This window comes from Columba livia, chromosome 10 (assembly GCF_036013475.1).
Source record: "Columba livia isolate bColLiv1 breed racing homer chromosome 10, bColLiv1.pat.W.v2, whole genome shotgun sequence".
Classification (NCBI taxonomy): domain Eukaryota; kingdom Metazoa; phylum Chordata; class Aves; order Columbiformes; family Columbidae; genus Columba; species Columba livia.
In genome coordinates this window covers 17,836,450-17,854,277 of record NC_088611.1, presented here as the reverse complement: position 1 = coordinate 17,854,277, position 17,828 = coordinate 17,836,450, and the positions used below count along the sequence as shown (strand labels likewise).

At 45.4% G+C, this 17,828-nt stretch overlaps 1 protein-coding gene and 1 long non-coding RNA gene across 3 annotated transcripts; one reads left to right on the top strand and one right to left on the bottom strand.

Annotated features, from left to right (window-relative positions):
• Positions 1 to 536: 536 nt before the first annotated feature.
• ACOX2 (acyl-CoA oxidase 2) lies at positions 537 to 17,068 on the bottom strand. 2 transcript variants are annotated; one of them, XM_021294615.2, is made up of 14 exons: positions 16,905 to 17,068; positions 16,274 to 16,436; positions 13,825 to 13,979; positions 13,124 to 13,231; positions 12,288 to 12,407; positions 11,763 to 11,878; positions 11,187 to 11,359; positions 9,941 to 10,103; positions 8,871 to 9,061; positions 7,584 to 7,745; positions 6,499 to 6,604; positions 3,992 to 4,209; positions 2,151 to 2,283; positions 537 to 1,269 (listed from the first exon to the last, which is right to left on the bottom strand). In XM_021294615.2, the coding sequence occupies exons 1-14, from the start codon at positions 17,062 to 17,064 to the stop codon at positions 1,207 to 1,209; spliced, it is 2,031 nt and encodes a 676-aa protein (XP_021150290.1). In that variant the 5' UTR covers positions 17,065 to 17,068; the 3' UTR covers positions 537 to 1,206. The 2 variants fall into 2 exon arrangements, with proteins under 2 accessions (XP_021150290.1, XP_005507613.1); XM_005507556.4 differs by having other exon boundaries at positions 13,825 to 13,976.
• Positions 6,151 to 16,914, top strand: LOC135580472 (uncharacterized). The gene is made up of 3 exons (XR_010475139.1): positions 6,151 to 6,483; positions 6,955 to 7,215; positions 16,783 to 16,914. It is a non-coding gene; the product is annotated as an uncharacterized LOC135580472 (long non-coding RNA).
• Positions 17,069 to 17,828: the final 760 nt, after the last annotated feature.

Below are 17,828 nucleotides of genomic sequence, written 5' to 3'. Positions count from 1 at the left end.
CCATAACTCGAATGCTGTCGGGATAAGAGAGCTGACGCCTGTTGTGATGAATGGATCGTGTTCTCCCGTGAAGTCCTTGTCACACATGTTCCGTACCACCACGGCTTTGCTGTCAGGCCGGTGCAGACCACGGCTCTTTGGGGTTGTAAGAGAGGGTCCGGATTTCTGTTGTGGCTGCTGGTTCTTGAAGGCGGGAGCGTTTCATCCCATCTCTCCCTCGGGCCTGTCTCGGGGTGTATTTGTCATACTTTTGTCTCCCCCTTTTCATACATTGTAGGAGTTTTGACTTCTGTAATAAGAGGTGGTGAGAGCTTTATTTTCCTACAAGTGGGGGAAGAACGGCTGACCTGGTGAAGCTCAGGAGAAGTGGTTGTTTCCCTTCTGCAACACGTGGTAAGAAATATCTGTGTTAACTGGCATTGAATTATAATCACAAGATGTTCTTTGCAGCACTTCATTTACTGGCAAATTAATGGCTGGCCTGGATCAGCCTGCCCTTTCCATAATTATGAAGTATAATAATTAGAGAAGCGGTATTCCAAATAATGCGCTTTATTGGAGCCCAAGATTTATAGAAAGACAGTACGAGCAGCTCTACTAATGGGAAAGTAAATTCTGCAGCCTGGAGTTGGCATCAGCTTTGTCTGAATCTTCATTAGCCAGGAACAGTCCACTGCTAAGCAAGTTAAGAGTGATTTTAGTTGCCCAAACAGATGTACTTTCTCATATACTTCTTGATCAAGTTGTTCTAGGAAACCAGGGACCATAATTTGACCTTGCTTGGGTTTTTGAGTAAAGTGGGGTTTTTTGGTGTTTGTTTGGTTTGCTTTGAAGGCACTGCACAGTTATAACACTGAGGAGGAGCTCATAATGTGTTGTTTGTGTTTTTTTCCTTAATCATCGTGTAGTAGATTTAGAAAAAGAGTAAGAAAGCCAAATGGCATCATTTTGATGCTATCAGGACACTTTATGTTGCAAAACAGCAAAGCCAAGGCTATTTCTGACCAGGTTGCTTTACAGCAGCGGTTACCACTCAGCATCGCTTGGCTTCTGTGTAATTAGATGCAAACGGCTGGCTGAGAATCTTGTTCCATACTTCTTGCAACTGATTATTAATTCTGATTAGTCATTACTGATGCTTCATGAAGTTGCTGCCGCACAAAGAGCAGGAGGAGACGTGTGGCGTTCACTTGGATCCCGTGGTCTTCATAATTTTGATAGCGTGTTGTGAAGAAGTGGCTTCAAATACCTTTCATAGGCTGGGTTCGACTGTTCAGAAAGAGAATGTGGAAGGGAATTGGTGGTAATTAAGAAGGAAAGGATGTAATTTTTTCTTAAGAATGATCTCTGAAATACAGAAAGCCAGTCTGTTTAACAACCCAACCGGCCAGCTGCTTCAGCTCTGCAGGATGGCTTTCCCTGTAGTATGTGCTGTCCTCCATAACCAGTACACAATACTCATCCCCAATGCAATGGCATACTATTTAATTTCAAAAAATATGCTTGAACTTGAATGTTTGCTGAAGGCAAATTTTGTGTTCACCCGTAGAATTTCAAAGGGTTGCTGATTACCACAGTAAAAATCTCACTTAAGGCAAAATGAGTTTTCAAACAGAGCAATAGCTATTTGCATCGTGCAGAATTTTATATTACTCCACAATGTGGATGAATTAAGAAGTGAAAGTAAAGTGCTAAAGACCATGAAGGATGAAATTGTCTTGTTTAACATTTACGCTCTTTCTGGTTGAACATATTATTTAAAAAATTAAGTATTGCGCTAGTGGAAGTACCAGTGAATGGGAAATACCCTGCAATTAGTGGCTCTCGCAGCCATCTAGTGTTGTTCCATAACATGTGAACTATGTAAACAGACCTTTGTTTTAGCTTATTTTGTACAACGTTACCTCAGTGAACTAAGTTCAAGAACCAAAGCCACATTGGTGGCACATGACAGTCCAGCTCCTGGGTACAAGCTCTGGAGACTGTAATTCATCGTTAGGTTAAACGTCTGAGCTAAGACTATAGGTGGCAGAACTGGCGTATTACAGGTCATTGTTGAGAGTGAGATACTAAGAATTAAAGGCTCTTTTATCCGTATTGCTTTTGTTAAAATGAAAGCAAACCATTTATTCTCTGGCTAAGGCGTGTACCTGCGTGTTGGTCGGTGACTTCTGAGCCCACTCGTAAAGCCGCTGGTAAACCTGCCCGTCGTAACTGCCCAGCGCGGAGTTCAAGCTCTTATCTGTGAAGTCAAACGCATCCACGAGCGGAACGGCATCCTTCCTGAGGAGCAGAGGGGTGGCGTTCGTGTTACTGACGCAGGTTTGCTTTGTAAGGGGGGAAAATAAGTCAAACCTGACAGCAGTTGTCTGGATTCCTCTTGTGCTGGTTTTCCCCTTGCCTGCACTGTGGGGAAAATCCCGTTTGTTTTGACTCCTCAGAGGTGCGTTCTACTAATGGCCTGGGTTATCTGTACTGTTGAACGGGTATTTGCAGGGTCTCGTAATCACCTGAGGTCTGTCCCTAATTTCCTAATTTAGGAGTCAGTCTCATGTCTGATATTTTCTCAACAGACTCTGCCAATTCTTCCTTTCGGTTTTTGTCATTTGTTGTCGCTTTCTTTTTCTTACGCTGCACCTGTTTGTTGCAAAATGGAATAAGGTTGTACTAGACAGATGTGGAGTGCTTTGCTTTTCTCCAACCTTCATCTGCTCTTAAGCATTTCTATTCCCTCATCTTGGGGTGTCCAGGCCATCTGCTCTCTGCGTCTGGAAGAACAAAGCGACCCTGAACCACACCAAGGGCCCATCCAGCCCAGGGACAATCTGAGAGCAGTCAGCAGACAGAGCGTAAGGACAGGTACGGAACGACAGCATCTTTGCCTTGGCAGGGTGGTTTCTTTTTCTTGTCCTCCCGTTGTCCTGGGTGTATAAGTGGTGCTGGCTGTACCTACACCTGATGTACAGGGATGCAAAGCGGTTTGCTCAGATGTTGGCATTTGCATCCACCAGTTCCTTTTGGGGAAGTGCTGTCTGGGCATTTGGGAAAGGCTGGGGTTTTGCTACAGACTGCAAAGCGTTTGTATCCTTTCTTCTAATTGTAAATAACTGACTCTAATTGCCCAGATAAATACCTGCCTTGTTCTTGAACCCTGTTAACAAGGCATGGAGTAACGCAGAGAAATTGCAATATATTCCAGAGACGATGTGTTAGGGTTTTGAAAAGGTTATGTTAAGGTTATTGGTTAGCTTGAATTCTGCAATCAGTTCTGAAAATGCTGTTTGGCTCAGTCCTGTTTTGCTCTTGGTTATGGTGCATTTTTGTTTCTCTCCACATGGCTTAAGTAGACTTTTACATACGGTAGAACTCACTTCTCTGCACCGTAAGTCAATCTGTTCTTAAACGGCACTGGGTAGTGAAAGATGAACCCTTTGTCAAACAGCCTTTGTGAGTATCGGGGTAAATGAAAACCTAAGCATGTCTCAGAATTCACATAGTTAGTAATCAATGGTATCAAGCAGATGCCTCTGAACTAGCTGTGGGCAGGATTGTTTGGGTACCAGTTGCAACTCAGCCATGGCAACAGAGTAGGCTGGATTAGCTGCGGCTTAAGCAGATTTTGGAGTGTGTGATCGGTTGCTGTGGCTGCGTCCTGCCAGTGCTGCTCTGCCTGCATGTTCCCCTGCTTTTGCTCTACTGCAAATGGTAGAAAGTGTTCAGGATTTCTTGATTTATCATTTCAGATTTCACGTTACAGCACTTTAATTTGGAGATTGCAGAGGAGCTGGACACTTAGGTCTGCTTTGCTGTGCAAACGAGCTCTGTGTAGATGTTTCCATCAATTCCTAGCACTGCCAGGCAATGAAAATAAAAACTGAACGAGGTGAATTGACTTTGGAGATGTTGCCATAGGTACAGCAGCACTGTTTTATATCTGTCACAGGGACAAACTGAATAGCTATGTATTTCCTCTCATACTAGAGCAGCTCACCGAATGACAGCCAGGAGGTCCAGGTATGATGCTGTGACCATGTCCATTTGAGCTCCAGATATGTATCCATCGTGCAAGAAGACTCCCGCGTTCGAGAAGATCCCATGCAATGCAAAGAGGTCACAAAGATGTTTCATAATCTTCTGGATGCCAGCCTCCGTCTCGAGTTTTTCCACAGTTTCTGCAAAGTTCTTCACTGTGATGTAGTGGCAGTGAGCCTGGAAAACAAACGCAATCAACAGTGAATGCACCTCAAAACACTTTTAGTAGGTCAAGGGACTCAAATGTGCTTGCAAAGAATATAAAACCTTTTCATTTCCCTGGAACTTTTCCAGTCTGTATTCTTTGTTTGCTGGTTGACCAGGCCTTTGCATTCATGTCTTCCAGCAACAGTAGAGGAGAGAATTGGGGGTGTAAACAGTCAACACTGTGGTATTTGTAAACTCTAGAAAACCACTTCAGAAATCATGGTAGTGCTTATTCTGAATATTTCTGATGAATACCCCAAAGACTGTGTGTGATGGAAACACATTGGAATGTGCTTGTGTTGACCCCAACAGGAGAAAACTCTTTGTTGAAGACCTTGGGCTCATGGTACATTTGGCTCAGTGTCTGTAGGGCTTCAGCTCTGAAAACGTTTGTTGTCACAGAAGAACAACCAAACTTACCTCTCGCTTTTGTGGTTTTAGGTAAACACCAGTAGAATGTCTAACTGCTAAGTTATGGAAATACTAGCTAAGGTCCAGAGCATGTGAAGCCAGGTGACTCCACCTGTTTGTGGGGTGACTCCTGTTACGCTGACACCACTGCGGGTGGTTGGGGATGGTGGTACCTGTGTGGGTTCACTCCCCACTGCACCATTCTCCTCCCAGCTGGGGGTGGAAGCACCACACACCTGAAATTCAGCTCTTCATGCCAACAAGGTCAAGCAGTGTGGAGGCCAGCATGGATGGGAGAACCTGCCAGAGGACCTGGGTGTCTTCTCCAGCAATTACCCTGCGTGGAGTCTGCAGCAAAGCCGTACCCGGTGTCTGAGCCACTCGGTCGAGACCTGGCGGGTCTCAGCTCACATCGCTGCCGTGCCAGCTGTGTGGGTGACACTCCAGGGGAGGTGTGGAATGAAAAGTAAATACAAAAGTGCCCCAAGAAGGTAGCAGGCTATCAAGGTTTTAAAGTTACGGTGGAAACCCAGGGGGTTTGGGTGACTCTTCCTCTCCCTGAAGTATCTAAGAAACTTTGGGTGCCCAGAGCCCATTTCCTGAAGAGTTTAGCAACACGATTGCCACTGACACCACCACAGCCACTCTGCATGTGTTAGGCTCTTCGGAAACAGTTTATTTCTGACTAGTCCCATGTCTAGGTTCTCTTCCTTACCCGTTGGAGAGAGCTGGATTGCAGCTCCTCCTCTGACATGTGGCTTCCCCCAACTCTTTAGTCCACAAACCTTGGCCGCCCATTTGAGGAGGTGCAGGAGGCAATGGCTTGTTCAGGCTTGTGTGTGGGGAGCATTGGTCAAAGCCTTTTCCAGGGGTAATCTCCGAATAGGAACATTTTGCTTCGGTTTCATTCCACTAAAGCTATATTTGCACTTAATTATTGCTAAAGTAATTTTTAAAAACGTCATTTTGTTTATAGAGGCTGTCCTATCTTTTTTGAGGCAGTTACATGTTTTTTTGCTCTTTTTCAAGCTTACAGCATTGAATACTTGCTGGTTCTACTGAGTCTGTGTGACTGAAAATGAGGGGTGACGCATGGCAGGCGTGATCACAAAAATGCTGCTGTGAGGTCAAGTCTTTGCTCCCTTTGCCCCTTGTTTTGAAGGATTGTGACCGTGTTTACCAGTATGAGTGCATCAGCACTTCTGATGGTTTTGAAAGGATCTCGGCTGTTGCTGAGGAAGAGTTTGACTCATTGAGGACTTCATCTAATTGAGGTGAGATCACCGAGGTGGTGTCACCACAGTTTGGTATGCCTGGGGTTCCTTCTCCCTGTCAGGGGCTCCTTGCTAAGCCCGTTTCAGTTTGGGTTGGCTCTGGCCAAATTGTAGATTACAGCAAGATGTTTCCCATTAAAAAGTGAATGAAGTTAAAATAAGCCATGGATCTGTTTCAAAGTCTTCCTTTCCTCAGTTTAGGAAGGAAGGAAGCCCTTCACCATAATTATAGAGCAATAACACTTAATTGTATATTAAAAATAGAATTTTGTTCTTTGGAGATGCTGAAGTATCAGTGGTTGTGATTTTCATTTAAATTTAGGGCTTTTGTCTCCTCTTGCTGTTTTTTCTGCTTAGTTCTGTACTAACCCCTGTTTTGGGGAGCAAACGCTACTGTGCTGATGCCACTTCAGTTGAAGGCTGCCTAATCCATATGAACTAGGAGCTGGTTTTTGTGCCTGTTATTTGACTTTTCTGATTTGAACAGAAAACAACAAACAGTGCTGAGACTTGAAGCTAATTCTACCGCATATCACGAAGACAAACAGCAAAGAAGCAGGTAAGTTTTGCTCACCTTCGCAGCCTGTGCCAGCTGCACCGTGCACTGGTTCCACGCCTCGTGCTTTTTGACTCCTGACTGGATCAAGTCCTGTAGTTTAGCTGCTGTGCTGCTTACGAGTCTGGAAAATTGGAAAAGCATATTGTGTATGAATATAGCAGCCCACATGCGCTCATTTCGTACTCAGGCTCGTGTGTGATCGTATGGCTAAATGGCATTTCTGACATACGAAGTTATCTATACTCAGTATGAGCGAATTTAGATTATGCAAAATCTAATTACAAATTGGGAGCAGCACCCAGAGCACCCCGGTTCTGAAGGATTTCTGCATTCTCAGCTTCCAGGGTAGTTTACCAAGGGGTCTGCCGAGTTCTTCTTAGGTTGTGTATGTGTAAGGAGAGTTTGCAAAACAAAATAAAGCAGTGATAATTTTGGACTCATGTTACATTATGTTTCTGCTTTTCTACACAGGGATCCAAATCCTGCTCCCATTGACACCAAAGCTTTCAGAAGAATTGCACAGTTTTTACACTGATTTGTGCCACAGCACAGTTGTCTGTTCACCTGCTTTTCAGAGGTGACACCTACGTGACCCATAAATGTGCACATAACACTAATGAGACCACTCATGGTGCCGTTTTTATTTGTGTTGAGTAGATGAAAGGCTACGGACAGAAAGCGAGGCTCTGTGTTTGCTGTGGTGCTAATTGAAAACAAACATCGGTTTCTCAGGTATGTGAAATTTTAACTTTCTGTATAGAATTGCACAGAGTCCAGTGGCCTAAAGGTCTCTCTGGATGGCAGCTTGGTGATGTGGTCTGGGGTTTATTTAAATGGTGCCATCAGCTGTATGGAATATGGTTGTTAGGTAGCACGTGGCTTCAAAACTTCGGATGTTCTGAATGTCAAAGCATCATATTGAACATTTGACGTGGCTGTTAATCCTGTGTGAGTCTTCCTTTTCTCTTTTGGGAGCAGATGGTGTCAATTCTTGTGTAACTTATGTTATTTTACCTCCCTTTAAAGCGGGGAAGAAGCTGAGCTCTTAACACATTTCTGATGTCAAAGACATCAGCCCATCTCCCGTCCTCCGTACTGACCTGACTGCTGCGTGTTGATAGGCCTCGCTGTAAATATCTGGACTGAGAAAATCCAGCTTGTTCTTGGCTGGACACTTCCCGGCTTTCACAGCAGACAGATAGATGACGGATGGCGGGACGGGCTGCCCGGCGCTGGCTGCTGAGAAGCATTTGATCAAGAACCTGGGAAGAGGGAAACAGGGCAGGGTAAGGCTGTGATCCCCGTGCAGCGAAGAGTGAAGTGGGCTCAGGTGAGGAGCAGCGATGTGTGACCCATCCCATCAGTGCTACAGGATGCACTCCAACAAGTAACAACCTTTTGTTTTGCATGTTATTCACCTGATCTGTGATGGGTCTCAGGTAGCCTGTCTACCCTATTTAATGCTACAGCAAACTGTAGTGATGGATTTTTGGGAAGAAACTTGCTGTGGCTGTTAGCACTTGGCAACACGGTAATTAGATACATCATCAACTTGCCAGCCTGAGTCTTAACATTCTGGGTGTCTTAGAGGGTAAGACCAAACCACCGTTGACACCCCTGACACACAGTCCTGTGATGTTAACAAACATGAGACCCTTTCTTGGAGCTACACATGTGTCAAAGGAGCATTCCTTACTCCCTTATTTTTTTGGCACCTTTGCTATGACCTGCACTGACCAGTTCTGGAAGTAAAAGGCTACAGCACTTCTCTTGACCTTGTATTTATCTTGCAAGAGGAATCTGACTGAGTGCGGGAGTGTCTGCACGCGAGCACAGAGCTGCACGGCAGCACCTCTGTCCCTGGGAAGTGTACTGGTTTTCTCCTTCTAGGAAAAACACATTATTAAAAGTTCAAGCAGCTGTGGTTTCTTTCTTTGTATTTCTCCTGCTCTGGATGATCATCAGTCTGCGTGTTCAGAGCAAAGTGGTGTTCTTGGAGCGTGACTCATCCCCTTTCAGTATCCAACAACTTTGCCTTCTCTGAATCACCCTCACTTTATCAATATCACGCTATATTGGTTGCTTAAGAAATAAACAGCGAAGCTTGTATAGCAATGCTTTTGCTGTGCTACTAGACAAAGAAGAAAAGGAGGTTATGCAGAACAGCACCTGCATATGTCCCCAAACCAAAACCAGAAGAGATAATCTGATTCCCACACACCTCCATGCCTGTTAGACAGAAGACATGAATAGTTTATGTCCTAAGCTGTATTTTTAGAAAGTGCTGTGAGAAAGGAGCAGCTGGTTTTACTGGTTTTGGAGAAGAAGTGGTAGAAGTTGAATAAATGAAGGGGCAGGCTTTTAGATGAACAGATTTGAATTGTTACCTGGCAGTTTGCAGGAGCAAAATGGTGTTTTCCCCTTCATAAATACAAGAGGCGAGTATTTTAGTGTACAGGGAAGGGAGTCCACTCAGCAAGGAGTAACCGTGTCCCCCGCACGCCCGCAGGCAAATCTCCACTGCAGAAGTGCAGTACTGGGTCGCCAGGGCTTTGAAGCCCGAAGAAAATGCATGGAGCTGTTTCAAACAAACAGACAAAAAGGCAGAGCGTTAATAGTGAAAACGTTCTCAAGCAATCCTCAGGATAAGTGTCCTTTTTGAATTTTGTGCGATTTCTGGGCATGAAATCCCCGTCAGACCCTCCTTTGTGTGCTGCACACCCTCGTGCTGGACACACTGCGGTCAGTTTGTGCATTTTGGGGCTTTTCTCAACCAACAGTGGCTTTGGCTGTGCTTGTTCACAGTGTGTTTTTATTTCAGTCTTTCAGTTACAAAATCTGACATTCTATCTAAAAAGTCATGATTTTGGTTTTGGCTCAGAAGTGAATATTTGCGTGCTCTTTTGGACACGAAGTTGTGAAATAAAGCTTTGTACCACCAGCTGCTTGGAACAAGGTTTTTATCAAACAGACGTGCTTTTCAAGGACTTTTCATTCGGCAATAGCTCCCAAAACGAAAATTTTGGGCTGGTAAAGCTAATGCTGTTGCTGACTGGCTGTGCACTTAGGACACACCATTTGATCTCTTAGTGCTTCCTCTTTCTCCAGTTCTCTGGTGCTGAGAGGAATGCTTGTCCTTTTTGCTAAAATACTTTGATATTTAGAGCTGAGAAGTGCTGTATGTGATAGGGCAAGAGGAAATGGCCTCAAGTTGTGCCAGAGGAAGTTTAGATTGGATATTAGGAAAAAAATCTTTATGGGAAGGGTTGTCAGGCACTGGAACAGGCTGCCCGGGGCAGTGGTGAAGTCACCATCCCTGGAGGGGTTTAAAAGGCGTTTAGACAAGGTTCTTAGGGACATGGGTTAGTGCTGGAGTTGGGTTATGGTTGGACTTGATGATCCTGAGGGTCTCTTTCAACTGAAATGATTCTATGATTCTAATCCTGCTGCAGCTCACCTCCGGCAGATTGTCGAAATTCTTCTTCTGGACCTCTCTGTACCCCCTGTTGAGCAGCTCCTGCAGGTACTTGTTGATGAAATGAAAGGCGTAGGCTGCTGCCAGCTGGGGCAGCAATTTCTCTTGCTGGGTCTGGTAGTCAAGGATTTTTGCTTCTTGCTCCCTGTTGGAAGACAGCTGATGAAGTAGGGGAAGTGCAGACACAGGCACGGCTACTATTGGTTTACCTATTGCATAATGGGAAGCGGTGTTTTTTGTTACCAAGAAGCAGTGTGTGAACAGGACTGTGCTGATGCCATGGCAGCAAATCTGCCCAGCTTGCTGAGCAGTTCGAGAAACAAGCCCAACTAGGAAAAAGGTGATTTTTCTGTGGTGTTGGTGGGCCAGAAAAGGCTCCTTGTGATCGGTCGGCACTGAGAGGGAGCTGGGACGGTGAGACAGGATGAAACCTTCAAGGACAGCAAGTTGTTGGATGATATAGGGGAGCGGTGGCTCTGCACCCTAAGAAACTTTTGCTTTTCAAACTGGATCTTTGTGGCCCTGGGCATAGCCAGATTTCTCTGAAAATATTTGAGTCGAAATTATTTTAAGCTTTCTGAGCTTTTCTTGGATGTTCTTTACCACTTTTGCTGTGGTTAGTACACTTAGGGCTTCAAATGATGGAACTGGTTATTACAATTGTTCAGCCTGCTGTGCTCTTGTGTTTGGTTTGCGTTTGAACCAAACTATGTTCTCATTAGGATCTTCTTCTGAAAGGAGATTCAAGTGGAAAATTTTGAAATCCATTAAAATGAAAGTATCTATTTTAAAATTACAGGGATTCTTACTGGACTAATAAAATTCAGTGTTGTAAAGTGTGGATGTTGGAAGGTATTTAAATGTTGCATTCAGTGATAGGATGCTATGGAATAAGAATTCAGCAACTTGTATGCTTTGTCTGGGATCTGCTGAGTTACGAGATTATATGGGAAGGTCAGTTATAAGAAAAATAAGTTGCGTGTGTGAACCCCACTGAGCTATTCGAACTATGAAACTTATCTCAGAAAGAACTGTAAACATTCTCTTGTACTTTGACTGAAGCTCGTTAATGTAAATAATGAGGAAGCCTGTTTGTAATACCCTATCTGGGCCAGGAAACAAGCCAGTGATATGCTGAAAGATAAGATGAGAAGTAGAAATACAGGCTGATGTGTGGGCAGGTGGTGGATGGTCCCCTTCCCAAGGCTGCGGGCTTGCGTGGCATTACCCGGGCTTTAACTTGGACTGCCGGCGAACCGCCGAGTATCGGATGGCAATGGTGCAGGCTTTCATTAGAGGCAGTATAGCTTCGTCTGAAATGAGGGAAATGCGCACTGTAGTCATTGTGAAATAATTGATCTTCGGCGACCCCCGTTTTATATAGGTGCCATCCGGCTGAACCTAGAGCAGAGAGAGGACGTTAGATGCTGCCTTCTTCAATAATTCAATACTAGCATGGTTGTGTAATCTCTATGCGTAGAATAAAATGGACATCGAAACCCTTAGCTGAATGCAAACCTAAATATTTTTGTGAGCGATGGGTGAAACATGCCCATTTGCAGAGACAAACCCTTACTGCTTCTGACTCAGGATCTGCCTGCCCCGTGATCCCCAACCTCTGAACGTCAATTCCTGACATCGAGTTTCATTCAGGATTCAGGTAACTTCTGCCCCTGATAAAACTGCTGAGGCTTGCGGACACCTCAGAAGAAGATTTTTGTCCTAAATTCAGGCAGATCCCTGTTGTCTCTGGCTGTGTAATGACAATCTGATGGGTGTGCTGGTGATGTGAGTCCGTACGTACCTCACAAAACTTGTTCAGCATGTTCTCCTTGGGGACACGCACATTCTGCAGCATGAGATAGCCATTGTCAGTGTGCTCAAAATTCATCTTGGGACCGATGTCTCCTGCGGTTATGCCTGCAGTGGGAGAAAACATGGCCTGCTTACTTCCACTTGAACTTTTTTCTCCCCATTTTGCGGCAGGCTGGGTGATCTTGCCTTGAGGGATGAAATTTGAATGCCTTGTGGGTTTTCTGTGATCCACCTGTTAGTGATGTTGGTTGATGTCAGAACTGAGGTGTTAATGTAGAGGTGGCCAGAACAGCCCGGGTTTCTGGTTAAGAAGAGGGCTTAGAGTGCAATAAATCTTCATTTAGATGAAGATGTTTGGGTTAATGATAGATATGCCTTGAGTATCTGCCTTGGTTTGGTTTTGGCAATTACAGCTCTCTGTGCTCACTCCCCCTGGGCTCAGTGCTCTAAAATCATTTAAAGCCGAACTAGTCAGAGCACCTGCACGAGTGCTGCAATGCCTGGAGTCATTTACCTGGGCAGAGGGAATGGTCCTGAAGGCTGCGTATCTGCAGGATGAAGGGATGCACACCATAGCACTGCCCGTGGACGTACAGCTGAGCAAAGACCACGGCGTGGGTTGCTGACCTTCCCACTGCAAGAGGAAAACAGCCCCATTCCCTTAAGACAAGGTACAGCACAAACAATTCCACAGTTAACAGCAGTCAGCGCTAATTGTGTGTTAGGTCTCGGTAACATATGGGTCGGTGTAGGTGCGACCCACAGCTGCTGGAAGCTGGAGATAGCCTAAATCTGCGTTCTGAGCCCACTCTTGGGTCTCAGAAATTGCATCACCCTTCTGCCTCTGTCAGTGCAGCTTGGATGGACAGTTTGCATCAGCAGATAAGAAAAAATAACAGTAGTTAAAGTTCAAGCAGTGCTGAGAGAGTGGGAAGTGCTGTGGCTGTTGGAGGAACTCCAGCTATTTTCTGTGAAATACCTTCCTGAAGGGAGCCATGAATTTCCCACTTGCATCCTTTATGCCAAGACTGGCTGATGGCTTGAATCCTTTATGCTGATCCTTGATGCTGATAATCTCCATGTAGTTTTTGGTTGTCTGAGTATTATTTACAAAGAAGAGAAGATTAATTCCTGCAGAGGCGAAGTTCTCCAGCCCTGTGACCCAAGGGCTTTTGATAGGCGGTGATTGGCTCCCAACCATTTGGTCTCTTAATTGTCTCTCAATATGTGCATCTCTTACTGAAGTTCTCTGCTAGCACCTGGGCCCTCAAACACAGAGCTTGAGTGCGGCAGAGCGAGTAACTGAAGGAGGCAAATGAGGAAAACCAAGATACCGTGTGTGGTACTTACTGTCTCCAGGCCACCACTTCATGGCAGAGATCTTTGGTGTGTTCAGTATAAACTCCTGTGTAGTGATATCAAAGACTGCTGTTGTTTCCAAACCCTGAAGATAAGTACCTTTGAAAAAATAAAATAAAAAATCTTCTGGTGTATCACAAGGGTGATTAGGGAGGGTGGAGAATCGCTGGGGGCTGGTGCGAGTACTACCAGGCTTTTGTGGTTTACCCTCATGATGAGAACTGTGGGACAATTGTCCCAGTGACCCCACACTATCTTCTGCAAAGGTCTCTCAAGCCACATGGTACTTGGGCAAGATGCCCGCTTCATGGTGACAAACATCAACTCGGGCAAGCTGCCCGCTTCATGGTGACAACCGTCAACTCGGGCAAGTTGCCCGCTTCATGGTGACAACCGTCAACTTGGGCAAGCTACCCGGCTGATCCCCTTCACCAGCGGTCACTGCCTGCTCTCTAACCGTGAGCTTTGGCTTTGCTCATTCTGTTTTATTCTACATGAGCAAAACCAAGGCCAGCGCATATCCAGCTTCCAGGGAAACACTGAGGACATCAGCCTCTAATGCATAAGTGGCCTTTCCCCCCCAGCCACCTCTGCCCCCATGAAGCACAGACAGCTTGAACTCAAATTCCTTCGAGAATCTGTCCCAAAGCCTCTCGTCCTACAGAAACGCTGTGTTTTCTTTGCAGCCTTACCATGCCCCAGTTCAGTCTGGGCGTAGCTCCCGATGAGCCGATACTGGGTGGCGGGAGGAATCCATTTGGCAATCTGTTTGTCGGAGCCCAGCACTGAAATGCATCTCATGAAGACACGGTGAAGGAGAAACGCGACGTCTCCTGACAGTGCCCTGCTGAGAAGGCACGAGGGGTATTTTTGTGTGGATTAAGTTCCACAGGTGTGAAGAATGAGGCAGTGACACTGTGGTGGCCACCAAAGAGAACCACCTGTTGCCTTTTGATTTGTTGTCATACGTTATCCAATGCAGTATTGCAGGAAAAGTGCTCTTCCAAGCTGCTTTTGTTCCCTCTTTCATAACACAGTTTGCTGAAGTGTTGCTAGCTCATTATTTCACTTGCTCTTGGAGGAATTTTCTGTTCTGAGTAGCAGATGCTGAGCTCCTAAAAACACAGCCCAGCTCCAAAGCTCCTGTGGCTATGATAGCTTGAGAGCCTTTTGTATCTATTTTACTTCAGAGGATTTTTTTTTTCCTGATTATTTGATTCACATTTTAAGGCTGAGCTAACAAATCCCACCACCCTACCCTAAAACCCCCAAACCCTGGCAATTCACTGTAGGGCACATTAGACTGAATTAGATATGTTGGCATCCGAGAGCTGGATTTCCTGAACCTTCCTGTTCTGGGGAAATACCTTGGTACGTTGGGTTTGTTGCTGTGGTGTTTGCTGCTGGTGAACAATACTGAGGTTCACGGGGACTTGGTCTGACTTGAGGTGTTTTTTTCTTGTGGAAAAATTAGAATACATCCTTGTAACACCTGATCTATTGCCTCGTCAGGTCCTTCGGCATCACTAGCTGATAGGGCTGCACACATCTTAAAAAGCGCTATTCCAGAAGCTGTGTGTGGTGACTTGGGTACAGTAATTTCCATGGTGCAAATCAGAAACTCATTTGTTTTAAGGTTTTGCGTGTGTGAGGGAGAGAAACTTTAAGAAAATATGAGGAATATAGTCCCTCTTCCTGGGATTCCTCAGAATATGGTTGAATTGCCTCATAGGTAAAAGTACATGTGCTCTCACACCTAAAAATAAGTGGCTCTGCAGTTCTCAGTAGCTTGTATGGCTGCTAGCACATTGCTTTACTGCAGTGCTCTAGTGACTGTCTCATCCTAGACAGACACCTTTTATTCTGAACAAATGGCTGCAACCTTTCTTTTATATTGGCCCTGAGAGAAAATGTCATACTGAAAAACTGGGGGAAAAATACGAACAAAGAAGTTAAAGGGAAATCGCTTTGATTAACAGAAAAAGATGTAATGAACCCTTGGCAGCCTATCCAGAAATAATGTTACTTTAACTGTGATTTTTAAAAGCTGGTTTTTAAATGTGTGTGTGTGTGATTCAGTGTGTCTGGCAGCCGGAGCACCAGGACTTTGTCAGGCAGAGCTTGGTGCTCACCTGGTGGTTCCCCAGACAAGAGTTGTCCTACCCGGACAAAAGCTGCATGCAGGGCTGGCCCTTGGCATCAGAGGTCTGGTAAAACCAAGTCCAGCTGGGAGGGGTGGTTGAGTTTTGTTAGGTTTTAAAAATCTGGGATTTTTTTATTTTTTGATGGAAGATTTCCGCCTTAATCAGTCCCATTCACTGTAGGCGGTGAAGAGCTTAGTATAAAAAAATATCATCTTATGTGTGACAGAATATTGGAAAGTGGCTGAGCATCAGTGGTGATTTGTGAGGTGCAGGCATTGCCCTTTAGAATGGGTTTTGAACTTGAACCTTCTCACTGGGTACGTAACCCCACCAAATCAACAGTGTGCACTGAAGAAGAGCACACCAGTAAATTATTTAGCAAATGGGGAAAGAAGGAGGGGCAAGCAATTAAAATGTGGAGCTCAACACCATGCAATTTACAGAATTTATACAGAATTTATACAGAATATTACAGAAATCTTCTAAGGAAACAATTGTGAGGAATATTTTATTCCATTTATCTACAAACTGAGGTCTTGGTGCGTGTGTTTGGTTTTTTTGGTTGGTTGTTTTTTCTTAATACAATGTAGATTTTCTAGATAAAGGAAGTGTCATCTTTATCTGAAAGTCAGTAATGGAACTGAAACAACAGCACTTCACATTCTGGCTATGTGTTTTAAAAAGGCTGGGGAGTGGTATGCGAGCGGTAGCGCAGGTAAGGAGCTTGCTGCAGTGGATATGTCACACTGAGGATGTGAACTGCTGTCATCTGTCACACTGTACCCATGTGCTGCTCTGTGAGAAGTTTCCTGCTGTGTATCATCATTTTCCCTTTTCCCCTGCATGCTGCTAAAGTAAAAACCCACGGCAGGTTTGCATCAAAACCTTATTTATCTACTGCTGGCCTCTCCCAGCCTTTGCTAAACCTGGTTCTTTTTGGCATACAAAATTTTAAGAAAAAAATAGTTGTGCATTTAAACCAATAAATAAAAATCACCTGTAAATGTACTTGAGTTCAGGTCCTTTCTCAGTCCATCTCATCTCGTGCATCTTTCTCTGGAGGTGAACAGCTTTTCTGACGGCTGCTTCGTACCTCTCATTCTGGCTCTGGAAATACTGATTTTCTCTGCTGAATACGGGGTCGCTCTCGATAGCTTCGACTGCAAAGCAACACAGCAGAGTTGGTCCTCCTGGGGCTGGAGGGCTGCGGGAGGCACTGCGAGCCCTGCGTGGAGGAGCAGGCAGGGCTGGGTCTTGGATCCCCATGCTGGGAGTTTTTAGGGTGGCTGCAGGCAGGTTTTACTTTGCCAGTACTGGATCTGGCTGTCACGTCTAACTCTGAAAAGCGGTGGGTTTGGGAAAAGAGGAGGGGAACTGAGTGGAAATAGTGACAGGGCAGAGTAAGGCACTGTCCCCGGTCAGGGTGTCGGAGGTGACTTTGTTCCTCAGTTGTGTTGATTTACACTAACATGGGACCCCATCTCCACACTTCCGCATTTTTAATAGATGGGTGATAAACAGAACAACCTGGGAGTGCAAAACCCACTGTGCAGAGGAGCAGCAACAGCAGCGACATGGGGATGCTCCGTACCAGCCTGCAGCCGGGGACCACGCCACAGCTCACTCACCCACCGCCCTCCGGATCCGCGTCTGCTCCGCGCCGCCGTCCAGCCAGGCCGTGAGCTTTTCCACGCTGAAGGAGGCCGTTCTCCTCTCGCTGGCCAGGTCAGGGTTTACCTTGCCGAGGACCGAGCCCTGCGAGTACTTGCTGGTGTCCAGCAAAGGCATCCTGGAGGCTGAGCTGCTCTGGGAGGGGATGGGGCTCGTTAGGCGCTTGGCACCCCTTCAGCGGGTGTGTAAATAGCCAGATTTCCACGTTAGTTTTTTTTAAAAAACGGCGAAACAACAGGGGTTGCATGAATACTTAGACGCTGCCCTGTCCTCATTGTAATGACAATGAAAATGTGGGGCGCTTTCAAGAGATCAAAATGCAGGTTTTCTGATTTGTTTTTTAAAAAACATAAAATCTTAGTCTTTCTCCAGTCTGTCCCTGGTATTTTATGAGAGGTACTGCTGGACTATCCACAGCTATGTGTTAATGTTTAAGGGAGTTTCTGGCCTGTTCCCCCCATGCTGCCCCCAGCTCCCGGCCCTGCACAGGCAGCTCTGCTTCCTGCGGGGCTCAGCTTACATTAACTCCTAACCTTATCATTCCCGTGTTAGCCGGATTTGTTGCAGGATACTACTACTAAAAAAAACAATAAATACGTGTGGTATGTGGAAAATAAAGCAGATTTTTCCCTTGAAGAGGCTGCTTGCCTTCCTGAATTATTTGTAGCACCATAAGAAGTTAAAACTCTGCAAATTCTAGCAAAGATGTTTTCATTCTTGCTTCTCAGATCTTAAGCTCAGGGTGTCCTATTGTTCTTGGAGGGAGAAAAGCCTCAAAGCAGCGTGGGTTGGAGTAACGCAAACCTGCCCTTGAGCCGCTGGAGCTCCGGGACGGCTCAGCCGCCAGCTCCCTCTTCCGTGAGGCTGCGTAGGAAAAATCC

Coding starts and splice junctions, on each gene's coding strand:
- ACOX2 (XM_021294615.2), bottom strand. CDS start 17,064: ATGCCTTTGCTGGACACCAGCAAGTACTCGCAGGGCTCGGTCCTCGGC. Junction 11,879..12,287: donor GGACCATTCCCTCTGCCCAG/GTAAATGACTCC, acceptor CTCCCACTGCAG/GCATAACCGCAGGAGACATC. Junction 11,360..11,762: donor TGCTGAACAAGTTTTGTGAG/GTACGTACGGAC, acceptor TCTCTGCTCTAG/GTTCAGCCGGATGGCACCTA.